Source organism: Phoca vitulina, unplaced genomic scaffold, assembly GCF_004348235.1.
Source record: "Phoca vitulina isolate PV1807 unplaced genomic scaffold, GSC_HSeal_1.0 scaffold8, whole genome shotgun sequence".
In the NCBI taxonomy this organism is placed as follows: Eukaryota; Metazoa; Chordata; class Mammalia; order Carnivora; family Phocidae; genus Phoca; species Phoca vitulina.
The window spans coordinates 9,051,014-9,069,492 of NW_022589711.1; the positions used below are offsets into that span (position 1 = coordinate 9,051,014).

Consider the following 18,479-nt stretch of genomic DNA (forward strand, 5'->3'; position numbering starts at 1 on the left):
ATACAAAAATATAGTCTTTGTTTGCAACATAAATCTGCACATTATCATCTTCTGCTTTCCCTCCAGTTGACCCTTTGATTGTGTAAAACTAATCTCTTCACCATTTGTGTCTCTTCCATGTCTCAACACAGCCAAGAGTAAGATTTAGAGGTTGCTCACCTAAAATCCAAGTTTATTATCAGATAACCTTAAGAAGTACCTGTCCTCTAAACATAATCCCTACTCTCATATAGAACCTTGCCTCTCCTCTGGCCCATTTGCCTTCATTCCTGAATTTAAATTTCTACTGGAGGAGTATGAAGGTGAATACTTTCTGGGTGGAAACACAAGGTTATGAAAGGAAAGTACATCCTCTGTATATCAACTTTACATGTTTGAAGACTTTATTTGGCTCTCTGCACAATTTACCTGCTGCAGAAAAGGAAAAACTGAGAAAAGAGTGTTTTACATTTTGTAAAATAAAGTGTTCAGGCCAAGGCATTTTGTAATTTTGAATTTTATTTTGCAAAATATAAACATTTACCCAGTCTTTCCTTATTGGTGACTTATCGTGTTGACCTTATCAGAGTACTTTTTTCATGTTTTTATAGTAAAAATTAACAATATAGGATATTGAGAGGTCTGATAAAATTTTAATTGTGGATTACTATACTACTAACAGAAATTAAAAATACAAACATGTCCTTTTAAGCCTTTAGCTCTTATAAATTCAAATATAGCAACCAATTACACATACACTAAAATAAATTTTTACACCGAATTAACTATTAAAATTCATTAATATGTTGTATAATATTAGGGTATTTCAATTAATTGAGTCAACATTATAGTCAAGTTTCATTAAGATAGAAGAGAGTAATATTTCAAATTTGTTCACATAAACATTTAGGCAATATTTTACTTTCAAACCATAACATTTAAATGAAGAAAAAGGAAGAGAGGGAGATATTGGTTGGCTTGCAAAAAAAGTATCTGTTACTAATAATACAAAGCAAACATGTTTGCACTAAAAATAACAATACACTCCAGAAAGTACACGTCTACATAGCAGTAAATAAAGGCTTCCAGGTGAAAATAATGTCATAATTATCAAAACTTTCTTACTTAATTATTAATTGTTATATTAGTCAGGATGCTTTCAACTGTAAATAACGGAAACTCCAGTCAGAAATGTTTAAAAAATTATTAGCTTCTATAATAAGAAATCAAGAGGAAGACAGATGTCATGGGTTAATAATTCAATAGTTTAATGATATCATCAGGGACTTCAGTTCTTTCCTTCCCTTTGCTCTGTTGTTCACATTGTTGGCTTCATCTTAAGGCTGGTTACCCTGGGGATCATGTAAAGGCTCTTAGCAGCACATGAGAATATGCCTCCTTACTAACACCAAGGAATGTGGTTCTTTCTCCAAGTCTGAACAGCCAGAATTTCAATAACCAGGAGAATGGCATATGCTTGTTGATTTAAACAAATCACGAACCACCATTACAATTGGAGATGGAGCCAGTTTCTCCAAAATGAAATGGCTGATTAGTTTGTTGTCAACATCTGAACAAATCCAGGTTTGGTCACAAAGAAGAGAGTAGGGAACAGAATCAAGCTAGGCAAATAACCATGCTTTCTACAATTGTGAGTCTCTTTCTGTCAAGTGATCTTAAGTACATTCCTCATTATTCCCTCATCATAGCACCAGAATGAGAGTTCACACTTGGTTGGTACTCAACAGATGTTTCCTTGTCCTGTCTGATGGGGAATTTGAAGGAAGCATCCCTACTATAGATAAGAATTGAGGAAGAACTAAGTAGTGAAAAGTAAATATTAAAATGCTGGCAAAAATTGACTTGTTATCTTGGATTTAATAATGGCCATGCTGGGGACAATCAAAATATGTATGAGAAGTTTTAGAAAAATGATGTGGTTCAGAGTCACAGAAGTGCTGTGGACCATAAAACATAACCTATGCATTCAAAAATAATTTCAACATACATCAAATCCTTTCCTTACACTTGTTCACCCTCCTGATCTTGTGGCTAACTGGGAGCTGGGCTCACTGCCATTGCCCAGCATCACAGGAGAATATCGTATTGCGTATCGCGAGCCTGGGAAAAGATTAAAATTCAGAATTCAAAGTACAGTATCTACTGAATGTGTATCATTTCTGCACCCTCATAAAGTAAAAAAATCATAAGTCAAAGCATTGTAAATCACAGACCATTTGAACTCCATCCCTTTCTATTCAGGCCTTTACACAGGAAATGTTGGTCACTGTTTAGAAGGTGGGAAGGACTACGCATACTTTACATTAATTTTTTTGTTGTTTTTATAACATAGTAAATAAAGGGGAATTGAATTGCAAGAATGTGAATCACCAAAATATTAGTTCAATGCTCCCTGTTCACCAAAACGATTTTTCCCTAAATAATGAAAGCAGATGAAATTTCTGAACCACTGTAAGTACTATAGGATAAATAATGCAGAATGGACATGATCTCATGTTAGTGGAAATTATCTAATTAGCATATACATATACATATTCTCATAACCACAGGTTTTTGTTTTGTTCTCTTCTTCCTTTTTAATGACAACACTCAATGCCGGTAACAGGGATGAGATAGTGTGCAGTAGCACAGGCACTCTCATACACAGCTGCTGGAGGTATAAGACTGTTTCTAGATCAGAGCCTTAAATTGCTTGTATCTTTTGCTCCTGGACTGCCACTTCTCTAACTTAAATAAAAAAACATACAGTGCAAAAAAGACTAGTCTACATTTTTCTCAATGTCATTCATAAGGGTAAATTATTTGAATAATCTAAGTATATAATTTCAAATCTATGATTTCAAAGCTAATGATTAAATAAATTCTAGTTCATCCATGGAATAGAATAGAATTTAGCTATTAAAATGACATATACAACCACATTGAGGATAGCACAGCTGGGAGATGAAAATAACCTGAGTTCTTAATATTATTGATCTCTGAACTCACCCAGATATTAGCATGCCCTACTTGGACTTCTTGTTTTGTGAGCTAATACATTTCCCTTTTTGTCTGAATCAATTTGAATTAGAATTTGTAGATACTTTCAGCCTAAATTATTTTAACTAATTCATAGACTACATTCAACAGTGTGTTAGAAAAATAGCACATTGTGACCAACGGATTTACCAAAGAACTTAAGAAGGTTTCATCATTTAAAAATATAAGTATTTATTATTTGTCTAGATTAAATGAGTAAAAAAATATATATGTATTTAATCATCTTCCAACATATTAAATTTTTAAATAATTTTTCAAGGCTCATTACGGAATAAAAAATTATCACAGTAAGCTACAAATAGAAGAAAATTTCTTTAATGTGATAAAGATGTCTACAACAAATATTGGAAATATTTTCTTACATTTTAATAGTTTCCAATTTTCTAATAGTTTTGAGTCTAATATTTGGAAATTTGGAATAAAACAAAGATATCTGCTATCGCTTCTATTTTTCAACATTGTTTTTTAACACCACCATTTAATCAATAATGTAAGAAAAATAAATGAGTTCTAAAATTTGTAAAGACTGAGGTAAAACTATTGTCTTTATGTGATATGATTTTGAAGTTAATCAAACAAAAAATAAAAGCAAGATGAATTAGGAAGTAGAGCTAGGTATATAGATAGAAATACTTAAAGCAAATACAACAAAAAAAGTCAATGAATTAATTCAAGAAATGTGTGTGGGTGGGGACAGGGTTTGGTACATCCTCAAAACAATAAAACTATAATATATTTTTGATCTACAAAAAGACGTGTTTAAGGCCTATATAAAAAAGTAATTCTTGCTCTTGACATATGGGCGTAAAAAAGAATTTGAGAAAAAAAAATGGGAAGATACATCATGTCCTAGAAAGGGAAGAACAAATAATGTAAGATATCATCTCTTCCCAAATTAACTTTTAAATTAATGTCTTCCCAATCAAAATCTCTGTGGATGGAACTGTTGAATTACTATATCATACACCTGAAACTAATATAATACTGTATGCTAACTACCTGGAATTAAAAATAAACACTTAAAAAAAAATCTCTGTGGGAAACTGAAATACTGATTCTAAAGATCATCTACTGCAAAGATACAAAGAGTTGTTTTTTTAAAGTAAATATTAATTATGTTAAATATAAAAAGTAATAGAAGAGAAATATGTCACCACGTTAAAAGTAATAATCACTGGGTAGCAGGAGAATAAATGAGTCTCATTTTCTTCCTTAAATTTAAATTATCTGTGGTAGATAAATAACTGCTATTTTCAATTAAAATATTATTAAATATTTATTTTTCTAAAACAAAAGTATACACATTCAACAAATTAACAAAAACAGTTTAATTTAATCACAATTCTATGAACTGTTATTGTAAAATATTGTGAGGCATTAAAATTAGCCACCATATATAGAGCACCTACTCTGTCAGCCATGCCTTTAAATTGGTGCCATATTCCACTAACGTTGCAATGTTGAGATATTTTCCACATAGAAGAAAATTATAGATTTTGCTGTTTAAGAATTATTTCAAGTTTTTAAGAAGTTATATCAAAACACATCCACGTTAATGAATAATTAGTACTTTCTTTGAAGGTGCAGCTTTACAGAATGAATTATTCAGAGTTTATTCACATCTTAAACTCTACAAATATTTCATGTGTGGAGAATTTGTCTAAATCAAAATAAATCAGGAAATTAATTCAGAATGAGGTCATATGTAATGAGAAAACTTATTCATATTATTTAAATACCCCCTCTGTTTTCTATTATAGATAAACCTTCCAATACTTTGTTCATGAAACACTTTTGGACCACATTTTATGACTAAGAATTTCAAAATAAATTGTTGCATTATGTAAATATAAATAAAAATGAGTTATCCCTTTCTGTTATCTTTACCACAAAAGCAATAGCCTTACAGGAAAAATAGGTGAAGAAAATCTAATTATATGAAGATAAGAAAGAAAGATATGTATTTTTAAGGGGGCAAAGCTAAAAATCACACAATTCTAAAATCTGCAGTTTTTAAAGATGTAGATTAACAGAATAAACCTAAGACCAAAGCTGAAATGAGCAGAGACAGTGGGCTATGAATAATAGGCAAGGGGCATTGAACTATTCAGATAATTAAGGTTCATCTATTTATTTTTTCCTAATTATATCTCAATCTGACCTCAGGGTCCAGTCAGGTTCCCTTGACAAGCTATTAGATTTGTTTTCAGATATTCCAAGGGAGCATCAGGGGTTTCTGAAAGCATCAGAGGACAATGTCAATATCAAGAACCAATAGAATCTATCATAGCTGAATTATGTCGCAAGATCCAGGAAACATGATACTGACTAGAGTGTTGAAATAGTCAGCAAGTGGGATTAGATGCTTGGACTGAATAATCCCTAGATTTTACCTAAACATCCCAGGAGAAGATGAGCATATCCTAAGCAGAACCAGCAATCTCCTGAAAACTAATCCTGAGCCAAAATTTTGTAAAGCAGAAACCTCAATATTTATCTCAGCTAGAAATGAAATTAAACAGCAAGAACATAAGCCATGGGCCAGGAAATCCCTTGTGCTTATTTTTTTCATACCTTTGCAGATTGTATATGGACCCATGATAAAAAAAAAATACTTTTGTTTTTATCTCCATAGATTAATTAGGGAAAAAATTAAAGCCAATGAGAACTCACACCTGTTTCAGCCACCAACCATGAGGTGATTGTCTGAGAAACTGAATAAGTCATTTGTTTTGACTATATAGTTCCTAAGTGACAAAGTTTTGATTGAATACTGTTGTGGGGGAAGATACCTAAAACACCTAAATCTGTTCATTTATTCAAACATTCAGTCTTCATTCTTACTAACTGAGCAAGTATTTTTCAAGTACTTACTGTGGTGCTTGGCTCAGGAAATACAACTGGGAACAAGAAAGTAATAGTCCTCCTTATAGAAAATTGAGAGGCAGTTTGCCAAAGTAAGCAAGCAATGGAATTAAATAATGATAACTGCAATGACAGAAGACCATCAATTCTGGACTGGGAAATCTTTCTAGAAGAGTTGACAGGTGATGTAAACCCTGTGATGTGAATGTTGGAGACCATGACCCAGGCAAAATATGTTTCCATGTGTGATGGGGGTTAGAGTGGGACAATGAGATTTGTCATCAGAGGTGTTGGATGTAGACTGAAGATCACATCTAATGTCCCAGACATAAAAGTGTGTGTGGCTTCTCTGTGGGAATGAAATTCTTCATTCTGGCTGCATCCCAGTTTGATATGAGTGGATAAAATTTAATCTGACATGGAAAATAAAAGCTAGGCACAAATGGGCTTGAATACCCCTTTTGTGGCACTTCAAGAGTTTGGACTTTTGAGATCAGTGGGCAGCCCTGGAAAGGTTTACCATCAGGGAATGTCATGATCCTGTTCACATTCTAGAGTAATCACTCTGGCTGCAGCAGCATGGACTGTCTTCCAGCAGGCAAGGCTAAAGTCAGAAAGACCAATTTGAGGGCAGTAGCAACATAGTAATTGTAGGAGTGATGCAGCGAATGTAGTAACATAGATGATGGTTGCAGCTCAGTCACTATTACAGTGACTAAAATTGGCTGTGGATGTGGCCAACAATAAGAAATAATTACTGTACTTTCTTCTTTCAGAGTTTAAAAGCTGGATTATTTCCCTGCTTGGCCAATTATCAGCTATTTAATGGTCTTCTAACTGGTTTCCACATTCATCTACCCTAGCCACTCCTTCCACACTGAAAACAGAGTTACGTTAAAAAATATAAAAAAGGAATTGTTTTCCCATAACTATATGGTCAATTAATCCTCGACAAAGCAGGAAAGAATATCCAATGGGAAAAAGACAGTCTCTTCAACAAAAGGTGTTGGGAAAACTGGACAGCAACATGAAAAGAATGAAACTGGGCCACTTTCTTACATCAAACACAAAAATAAATTCAAAATGGATTAAAGATCTAAATGTGCGACCTGAAACCATAAAAATCCTAGAGGAGAACAAAGGCAGTAACCTCTTTGACATCAGCTGTAGCAACTTCTTTCTAGGTATGTCTCCTGAGGCAAGGGAAACAAAAGCAAAAATGAACTATTGGGACTCCAAAAAAAATAAAAAGCTTCTGCAGAGCAAAGGAAAGAATCAACAAAACTGAAAGGCAACCTATGGAATAGGAGAAAATATTTGCAAATGGCATATCTCATAAAAGGTTAGTACCCAAAATATATAAAGAACTTACAACACTCAAAAAAAAAAAAAAGAACTTATAAAACTCAACACCTAAAAAATGAATAATCCAATTTAAAAATGGGCAGAAGACAGGAATAGACATTTTTCCAAAGAAGATATCCAGATGGTCAACAGACACTTGAAAAGATGCTCAAAATCACTTATCAGGGACATAGAAATCAAAAGTACAATGAGATATCACCTTACAGCAGTCAGAATTGCTAAAATTAACACAGGAAACAACAGGTGTTGGTGAGGATGTGGAGAAGCAGGAACCCTCTTACACTGCTGGTGGGGATGCAAACCGGTGCAGTCACCATGGAAAACAGTGTGGAGGTGCCTCAGAAAGTTCAAAAATAGAATTACCCTACAATCCTACAATGGCACTACTAGCTACTTACCCAAAGTATACAAAAATACTAATTCGAAGTGCTACATGCACCCTGATGTTTATAGCAGCATTATCAATAATAACCAAATTGTGGAAAGAACCCAAATGTCCATCAAATGATGAATGGGTAAAGATGTGGTATCTATATAAAATGGAATATTACTCAGCCACAAGAAAAATGAAATCTTGTCATTTGCAATGAAGTGGATGAAGCTAGAGAATATTATGCTAAGCAAAATAAGTCAGTCAGAGAAAGACAACGCCGTATGATTTCACTCATATGTGGAATTTAAGAAACAAAACGGATGAACATATGAAAAAAAGAGAGAGAGAGAGGCAAACCGGGAAACAGACTCTAAACTACAGAGAACAAACTGAGGGTCACTGGAGGGGAGGTGGGAAGGGGGATGGGTTAAGTGGGGGATGGGTTAAGAAGGGCACTAGTAGTGATGAGCACTGGGTGTTGTAAGTGATGAACACTAAATTCTACACCTGAGACTAATACTACACTGTATATTAACCAACTGGAATTTAAATAAAAACTTGAAGAAAAAAAACTGATGAAATAAATTGAAGATGACACAAATAAAAAGATATTAGACATTAATAAATTAGAAGAAACAATGTTGTTAAAATGTCCATACTATCCAAAGCAATCTACAGATTTAATGCAATTCCTATCAGAATACCAACGACATTTTTCAAAGAACCAGAATAAATAATGCTAAAATTTGTATGGAACCACAAAAGACCCCAAATAGCTAAAGCAATCTTGAGAAAGAGGAACTGGAGTTATCTCAATCCCAGATTTCATAATATACTACAAAGCTGTAGTAATCAAAACAGTATGGAACTAGCACAAAAATAGATCAATGGGACGGAATAGAGAGCTCAAAAATAAACCCACTGTTATATAGTTAATTCATCTATGATAAAGGAGGCAAGAGTATACGATGAATAAAAGACAGTCTCTTCAACAAATGGCCAATGGTGCTGGGAAAACTAGACAGCTACATGCAAAAGTATGAAACTGGACCACTTTCTTACACCATACACAAAAATAAAATGGATTAAAGATCTAAATGTGACACCTGAAGCCATAAGACTCCTAGAAGAAACCATAGGCAGTAATTTCTTCGACAGTGGCTGCAGAAATATTTTTCTAGATATGTCTCCTCAAGCAAGGGAAACAAAAGCAAAAATAAACTATTGGGACTACACCAAAATAAAAATCTTTTGTATGGTGAAGGAAAACATCAGCAAATGACAAGGCAACCTACTTGCAAATTATATATCCAATAAGGGGTTAATAGCCAAAATATATAAAGAACTTATACAACTGAGCACACACACACACACACACACACACACACACACACACACCAGATAGAAAGAGAGAGAGATAAAACAGGCAGAGGACTATTTAAATATGATTTAAAAAAATAGGCAGAGGAACTGAATAGACATTTTCCCAAAGATGACATACAAATAGCCTACAGACACATGAAAATATGCTCAACATCACTAATTACCAGGGAAATGCAAATCAAAACCACAATGAGATATCACCTGACAACTGTCAGGATGTCTAGAAACAAAAATACAAGAAATAATAAGGGCTGGCCAGGACGTGGAGAGAAAGGAACCTTCACGCACTATTGGTGGGAATGCAAATTGGTGCAGCCACTGTGGAAAACAGTATGGAAGTTCCTCAAAAAATTAAAAATAGAATTACCATATGATCCAATAATTCCACTACTGGGTATTTATTCAAAGAAAATAAAAACACTAACTCAAAAATATATGCACTCATATGTTTATTGCATCATTATTTATAAGATATGGAAGCAACCCAAGTGTCCATCCACTGATGAATGGATAAAGAAGATGTGAGATATATGCATATATACATATATCTTGTAAAATATATATGCACATACACAATGGACTATTACTTAGCCATTAAAAAAAGAATGCGATCTTGCCATTTGCAACAACATGGATGGACCTAGAGGGTATAATGCTATGTGAAATAAGTCAGAGTAAGACAAATACCGTATGATTTAATTAATATGTGGAATTTAGGAAACAAATAAACAAGGGGAAAAAAAGAGTAACAAAAAACAGACTCTAACTCAAAGAGTAAAATGATGCTTGCCAGAGGGGAGGTAGTGGGAGATGGGTGAAATAGATGAAGGAGATTAAGAAAAAATAATAGTAATAATAAAGCATCATTTCTTTTTTTTATTTAAATTCAATTAGCCAACATATAGTTCATCATTAGTTTCAGATGTAGTGTTTAGTGATTCTTCAGTTGCGTATAACACCCAGTGCTCATCACATCCTGTGCCCTCCTTAATGCCCAACACCTAGTTACCCCATCCCCCCACCCACCTCCCCTTCTGCAAGGGGTTTGTCTCATGGTTTGTCTCCCTCTTTGTTTCTTCCCATTTAGTTTTCCCTCCCTTCCCCGGTGGTCCTCCATGCTATTCCTTATGCTCCACATATGAGTGAAACCGTATGATAATTGTCTTTCTCTGATCGACTTATTTCACTTAGCATAATACCCTCCAGTTCCATCCATGTCAATGTAAATGGTAGGTATTCATCCTTTTTGATGGCTGAGTAATATTCCATTGTATATATAAACCACATCGTTATCCATTCATCTGTTGAAGGGCATCTCGGATCCTTCCACAGTTTGGCTATTGTGGACAATGCTGCTATGAACATTGGGGTGCAGGTGCCCCTTCATTTCACTACATCTGTATCTTTGGGGTAAATACCCAGTAGTGCAATTGCTGGGTTGTAGGGTAGCAATAAAGCATAATTTCTATTTAATTAAGTAATAATTCACTAGAATATTATATTTCTGAACATATACCTAACATTATTGCCAACATGTATAGGTGTTTATATATAGTATATTGTATATTTGTATATAATATAAATTTATATATATTATACATAATACAAATATAATTTATATGTTATACATAATATAAATATATAATGTAAAAACATATGCACACACAGAGATATATGAACTTACATATACATAAGGCTTGAGTTAAGACACATATATAGAATACTCAATGTAAGAACTCATAAGCAAACAATCTTTAAAAACATGCCTGAAATATGTATAAATTACAATACGGCCCCTTTGAAGAGAGCAGTTGTTACCATGGTTATACCAGAAGTCAGGTGACAGGCAAGAAAAAGAGGGCATCAGTGAACAAGAGGACCCTGTGCCAAGCGTCACAGGGTGGGGGTGGGGGGCAGTAAACTAGAAGACAGGAGGATGAGCTATACTCCTTCTATTTGTTAGAATTTGGTTACTTATTTAGAATTCACATTAATATAAATATAAGAAAATGAACTGTGCAAATTGTCCAGGAACTATATTATTATTATCAAAGTTAGTTTACTTTGAAGTGAGTTGCAGAAATAATAAGGAAATTTGTATTAGCACTGTGTGGTTACTTCCTGTTCTGAATACTTCCTGAGGAGCAATGTACAAAGACACCGAGGCATCTCAGTGTGTTTTTTTAAAGGTTAGAGCTGTACCTGAGAAAAACAAACAAACAAAAAACAGAAATAAGTTGTCATTCTAAAATAACATATTTGAATGTTTCTAATAATTCTATGAATTGATTTGCAATGTCATGGAATTTTCATTGGTAATACACCTTTGTAAATATAATCATGTGCACACTATTAAATAGTCATATAACCAGCCTAAATCACCCAGATATATTCAACTTATTACCTGTCCCTATTAGAATAAATGCATGGTTTCCGCCCACGCTTTAAAAAACCTTAATGATTCATTAATAAATAGAAAAATATGGAAAAAATTAACATAATCATCTGAATCATCCTAGTTAAAAAAAAGTCACTTTTTTACCTGGTATACTGAGTGGATAGATGAAATATCATTAACTACTATAACATGTGATGATTTGGGAAAGCTGTGTTGAAGTTTGCCTTTGCAGAGTCAATTAGGTAAATGAGCCTTTCCACAAATTAATACTGTAAATAAGTGAATTGTGGCCTGCATGAGTTAAGGGCAGATATTGTTCTCATATATTTATAAACCCAATTGGGAAAGAATAATTTTGTAGATTTAAGGAATATACTATTATAAAAATATATTATTAAATTAATACATTGCCTATACAAATATTATTACATATTATAATGCATTATTAAAAAACAATTACATTTACTAAGAAATATCTCATTCAATTGCCCTATCTTTACTACTTTATTGTATTTGAATGTACTAGTATTATACAGAATCTAATGAGATGTCAGGGCCCTGAAAATAAATGGTAGTCATTACTGCTCATCTTTTAATTTTCAAGGTCAGAGATTCATTGTCAAATTGGTAACCTAATAAACATAAATTAATTTCTCTAAATTTAATTAATTTAAATAATTGCTTCATGGGTAGAACTAACCAGTTCGTATAAACAAAGTTGAATTTTACATGCCCATGCATGAAGTTCTAAATCCTGATTTCCACCCCCATCCTCCTTTGTCATCCTTCTATGCACTTTCATCTATCTACCTATTTACTGAGCTATCTGCGTAGCTCCAGCTTCCTAACTATAAATCATTTCTATCATTAGTCCCATTCCACCGAGAGAAAACTCTAACAAAGGTATTAAGTAACTTGATTAATGGCACACAGCAAATAGTAGGAAAGCTGAGAGTGAAGCTCAAAAATGTCCACCTTCAAATCCATTGTCTCAGTCACTGTACTGGATTGCCACCACAGGTTCTCTGACCTAGACGTCCCCAAACCATAACCCAATGCGCTGACCAACTTCTATCCCCCATTCTCGCTCAGCATATTACACACACCCCGAGGTCCATCACTTACAGCAGCCTTTTGAATTTTTACAAATTCTTCATATCTTCTTAAAACGAGATAACATTCACTACGCCTTTTCCAAGTCTTCTCAATATAAATCTTTTTGTATGATTCTCAACCATGGGATCTATTCCCCTGCTGGGTCATTTGTCATTATCTGCCTTCTTCTTTTTTTTTTTTTTTTTTTTGATAAGTACTCTCTCCCCGACTAACTTGTGAGCTCTTTGATAAGAACCAACTTGCTATTTTTTTTTAAATCCACCAAAATTTGTTATAGTTTGCTGAAGAATTGAAAACAAAGAATAAGCTATCAATTTTCTTCAGTTTGAAGACTAATTTTCACTGTATACATATTTTCAAGATTAAAACTTTCTTTTCCTAACAAGTTTTCACCAAAAAATGTTTTAAACAGCAAATTATATGGTATCTAGATTAAAATGCGAATATCTTTAATAAAGTCTAGGCCTGGGAAGCAGAGGGGGAGGAGAATCCACATATACACTGTGATAACTGGCGAAATAGAGCAGAGGCAAGGGTTATGTTTGCAAAGAGATCTAGAAGGTCTCCAGAGGGAAAATAGGAAAGGGAGATTTAGATTTGATTCTCAGGTCCCAGGATGCCAGGTTTAGATATCACGAGTCGGGGGCATAGGGGATTGAAGCTCCTTTATTGTCATGAGTGAAAAATGAGTTCACTGGAGCAGAAAAGACTCAGTGGGCATGAGTTGATTTTGGGAGAAGAATAATTTTAGGTTAAACTTGTTTTATCTTTCTATCCAAGTCTGAGACAACTGGACATAAGTTTCTCAAAAATAAGAGCTATACGGAACTGAAAAAAATGGATAAATATAAATGCTATAACATTAAGAATATTATTTTAAAAATCAAGAACTTCCATTTCCATTATAGGAAGCCCAAGCATGGTACTAGGAAGCATGGAAATGAAACCTGTTTGTTTTAGTGAGAGAAACATGATTCGTGACAAAGGTAGGAAGATCACTACCAGTAATTATGAAAGAGGTCATAACTCTGTGAAAACAAAATAAATGTCCCATGATTGGGCCACATAAAGGGAACATGGAGCAGAGCTTGGCAGTGACATAATGAAAGAAATTGATGCCCACGGGTTACAGAGGTTAATATCAAAACCTGCTAAAGAGAACCTATCAGAAACCTAGCTCCCTGTCAGAAAATGGGAGAAGCTAGGAGAAGAAGTTGTAATCCCATTCTGCTTGGCACAACTTGGACAAAGAGTTAGACGAAGAGTATGTCTGCAATTGTTATTCTTGTAATCATACCTTCCTCATGGCTCTTCTGGCTAATGTAAAAGCATGTGCTACACAGCATAAAATAAACATTAAAAGTGAAAGATTACGATGTCACTATTAAGTTATTAATTTTTAAAGTATTCTTTCAATGATTAAAAAACAAACTGTTAGCTGATCTAAGCCACAAATCTGGTTAAAAAAAAATCAGCAGGAGGGTTCTCTGTTGTGCTGTGACTTCTGAGAACTTCATGCATAAACTCCCAGCCCAACAGTCCTTTGAAAACATGCCTCTCCACAGGAATGCCCCAGTGTGTCCACAATGTAAACAGCTCACATTGACCAAGACTCAACCATCTTTTCAGTTTGGGCCTGAATTTGTTATATCATCTCTTCTCTTACCCCTTCCTAGCCTCCTCAGATTTAGGGTCATCTCCCAAACAGCCTTAAAAAAATAGTACCACCACCAAAAAAAAAAAAATAAATAGTACTACCTGTCTCTTTTTCTAGAGCTCATCTCATTGGGCAGGGAAAGCCAAAAATTACATCGTGGGTGAATATTGTGCCCAAATGCTAGCAAGCAGGTCTAATGTGATTATAAAGATCTTAAAGTGCATGCATCAATCCTCAGATGAGCTGACTCATTTCCCACTGCACACTAGCATCCACCCCTCTCCTGTGTACCTGTTTGGTTAATGATTTCTCCCTGTTACACTATAAATTCCACAAAGTAACCCTGCAGCATTTTCTTCGTAAAATAAATCATTATCTTTTGTCAGAGGAGTGCATAATTACAACAAAATAACAGTTCAAAACTGCTTACAATTGGCTTTTTACATTTGACGTCTGCAGAAGAGAATAATTGCCTAAAGACAATGTATAACCTTGATTTAAATGACTTACTACGCACACTTTGCATATATGCAGTGAAAATAATCTTCACTCAAAACAGTTTCCCCTGCTGACAAATGATTTCGTTTAGGTTGAAAACAGTATACATTTATAATCCCCTTGTCTATTTTATAACTTTGTGTATCTTGCATCCACTCCCTTTCACCTCGTTGCCCTACTTTGTAATCCAAGAGATCGTTTTTCATCTATGTTAACTTTTTAAAATAAAATTCAGTGCAAGTCTGAGGGAAAATAAAGAAGTAAATCATACAAATAGGATAGAGAAAATGAAGGGAAGAATAGTATTCATGTTCTTTCCCTCCCTCTACATGTACGTACCCTTAATGCTATTGTGATAGCTACACGGAAGGGTAGGCAGTAGCATAAGCTGCTACCAGATATCACTTCATGTCCTGTAGACCATCAGATGACCTAATCCAATTAGGAGAACTCCAGTTTGCCTCCGTTTCTTTCATAGCAGGCAATAATATTTCTCTGAATGTTGAAGGTTTTGTAGGGCATTTGGGGGGAGTTACAAGCAATCTTGTAGAGGGGTAGATTCATTGTATACTTTCACGTCTCCTATCTTAAGTGTTGTCAGATGAATGATCAAAATGAATTGGAAACCAAATAGAATGTTGGGAGAGAAAAATGTCTTACTCCTCTTAAATGAGAACACCGTTAAAACGGGAAAAGGAAATGCTTGTAAGAGAGAGGCCAGACCAAAAAGGCTTCAAAATACTTGAGAGCGCCTATCATGCGTTTTGATATTACTAGCTGCCTTTCTTTTAGTAAAATGCAGACTCCAACCATCATTAAGTTGTATTTAAAGCTTTGCAGATGGTGGTCAATATTAATAGATGGTTACTTGTATCAAGCTGTTGGAAAGTCCAAAGTAAAAATTGCTCAATGATGGGATATAAGTAGAGAGGAAGGTTCCAAATGGTTTGAAAACTTTGACATATGGAGAAGAAAAGCCAAAGAACTAAGGATCAGAAATAGAGGGCAAAAGCAGCTGGTCCACAGGCAGTGCATCTGGGCCCTTTTTAGAAAAGACATACTGATATTAATATCAGCTGAGCTTTCTAGCATTGGAGGAAGTGGCTGTGCCTGATCAGAGTATCCTCGCCAGAGCAGAGGTTTTTAAATAGGACTCAGTGAATGCCTGTCTATCTCCACAGGGTTCTACAAGGTCTGTATGAGACGTTTTTAAGAAACGCATTGCTTTAAAAAATAGATAAGACAAGCATATTCTGGGTGATTTAATCCTTTTATCATAAAATGAAATACAATGAGGTACTTCAAAGCTGGCATTTCAATGTCATTGGATACAACTGGATCCAAACGTCTACTCATCATTCATTTATTCCATCAGATATAGATACACACACACACACACATACATATATGTATGTGTATAGGCATGTACACACACAAAGTCTCTGCTACATGCCAGACACTAACTGAAGACTGAGCACACAGGAGTAACAGACAAAATTTTTGTTTCCATAGCCCTTCTATATCCCATGATAATATATGGGCTAGAACAAATCCTATCCAGAGAATTAAAGAGGGTGGTGTGATAAGAGAGCATGCCTGAGTATGGACTCCTGATAAAGAGTTCTGCAAACTCTTCTATTAGGAGATGTTATTTAAGGGAACCACCATCTTCCAGTAATTTGCCAAAATGACCAACACAAAGGGAAAGAGGAGAGGTACCCGCTATATGTTCTCTAGACCTTTTAGAAAACATGGAGTTGTTCCTTTGGCCACATACATGAGAATCTATAAGAAAGTTGATATTGTGGACATCAAGGGAATGGGCACTGTTCAAAAAGGAATGCCCCACAAATGTTACCATGGCAAAACTGGAAGAGTCTACAATGTTACTCAGCATGCTGTTGGCATTGTTGTAAACAAACAAGTTAAGGGCAAGATTCTTGCCAAGAGAATTAATGTACACATTGAGCATATTAAACACTCAAAGAGTCGAGACAGCTTCCTGAAGCGTGTGAAGGAAAATGATCAGAAAAAGAAGGAAGCCAAAGAGAAAGGTCCTTGGGTTCAACTGAAGCACCAGCCTGCCCCACCCAGAGAAGCACACTTTGTGAGAACTAATGGAAAGGAGCCCGAATTGCTGGAACCCATTCCCTATGAATTCATGGCATGATAAATGTAAAGAAAATAAAAGACCTCAAGACTGTAAAAATGTTTCTCTTAATTGAGTAGAAGTGTGGTGTCCTTTCCCCCAAAAAAATATTTAAAGCAAACTTCGTGCCCCAAAAAAAAAAAAAAAAGATGTTATTTAAAGTGAAACATGCATAATAAAAAGGAGAACACCAAATAATAAAAAAGAGTTAAGAGAAACCCAGGCAGATGAGTTGGCAGGAGGACCATCAACACCAACAGAGAGGAACCAAGAAAGCACGCAGTGGCTAACTTGGTGACTGAGTGTTGATATTACGTCAGTGAACAGGGACCAGATCATGAGGGCTCTGTGGTCCAGGACAGAGTTTCTGAATTCTTCAAATTGCAATAAAAAGAAATGCACATTTTTAAGCTCCAATATTGCTATTTAAAAGATAGTTCTGACTCCTAAGTGGATAATGGATTATGGCGAGGTTAACAAAGATTTAGTTAGGGGGGCTTGTAGGAATCCATTCAAGAAAGAAGTACAGCTTATACTATGATGCCAATAGTAGATATGGAAGAAGTACATGGATTCATGTGGTGAATGTGCAAAATGAGAGGATGAAACAGTAGAGGAAGAGCAATGAGTCCCTGGTAATTCTCTGATCACATGGATAGACAATGTCCTATTTTCTGAGTGGTAGACTCAGAGGTAAGCAGTCTGATGGACGAAGGGGTACTGGGAATAAAGAGTTATGGTTTGGGCACTTAAATTTTGAATTGCTTATTAGTCATCTAAGTGAAAAATTCAAGTAGGCAATGAAAAAATGGTCTGAAGTTTCAGGGAGACAATTCAGGGCAAATCAATGACAGAGGAAAAATGATAATGCTGTGGATGTTTTAGAATTGTTGAAAATATTGAGAGATGCTCTTAGAAAAGTAAATGATCCACTTTATGATTATATTGCTACTGTCCAATGTAAAGTGAAGGGTACAGTGTCATTCTTTTAAATAGCTTACTCAGAGTCAAACATAAAAAGCCCGAAATCAAAAAGGTCACACTGGGATAATTCCTTGTGCAATTTTATAATTTGCACATCTTTGCGTTTATAATCTAAATGTTATAAAATACAATAAACATACACTTAATTTACTTTTTTCTTCAAGATAATTCCAGTCAATACTTTCTAAAAACATGCCTTTTTACATTTTAGTATCCATTTATACAGACTCACTTTAATTGTTCAAATCCCACTTCCAAATTTCTTAGTATAGTTAGGAACTTTCTGTACTATAACTTATTTATATATACACTTCTTGTTGAAAATTTACCTCTCTTTTCCAAATTTGGCTATTTTGACAGGATGTTCTTGACATTTAAATAAATGACTAGCTTTGGGTAAAATGCTACCAGAAAGATTGACCTCCTGTTATTAAATACTTTTTGTCCTATGATTGTTTTATATCAAAATATCATTCATTCCCCCACTCATCTCCCCTTTCTACAAAAAAATTGTACTTTTGCCAGCTACTTCAGTTAAACTGTAAAACTGTAAACTGTAAAACAGTTAAACTGTTTCTTTTAACTTAAAAATGGATTGGATTTATAGTGATCTTATTTAAATAAATTCTTTGTACTCTTTTTCTTTTTCAAT

The 18,479-nt window shown here is 34.5% G+C and overlaps 1 protein-coding gene across 1 annotated transcript; it reads left to right on the top strand.

Annotated features, from left to right (window-relative positions):
• Positions 1 to 16,367: 16,367 nt before the first annotated feature.
• Positions 16,368 to 16,879, top strand: LOC116633498 (60S ribosomal protein L21-like). Its single transcript, XM_032406106.1, has one exon. It carries the CDS (start codon positions 16,382 to 16,384, stop codon positions 16,862 to 16,864), a length of 483 nt encoding a protein of 160 aa, XP_032261997.1. The 5' UTR covers positions 16,368 to 16,381; the 3' UTR covers positions 16,865 to 16,879.
• Positions 16,880 to 18,479: the final 1,600 nt, after the last annotated feature.

Excerpts from the sequence above, each read along its gene's own strand:
- LOC116633498 (XM_032406106.1), top strand. The coding sequence starts at position 16,382 with ATGACCAACACAAAGGGAAAGAGGAGAGGTACCCGCTATATGTTCTCT.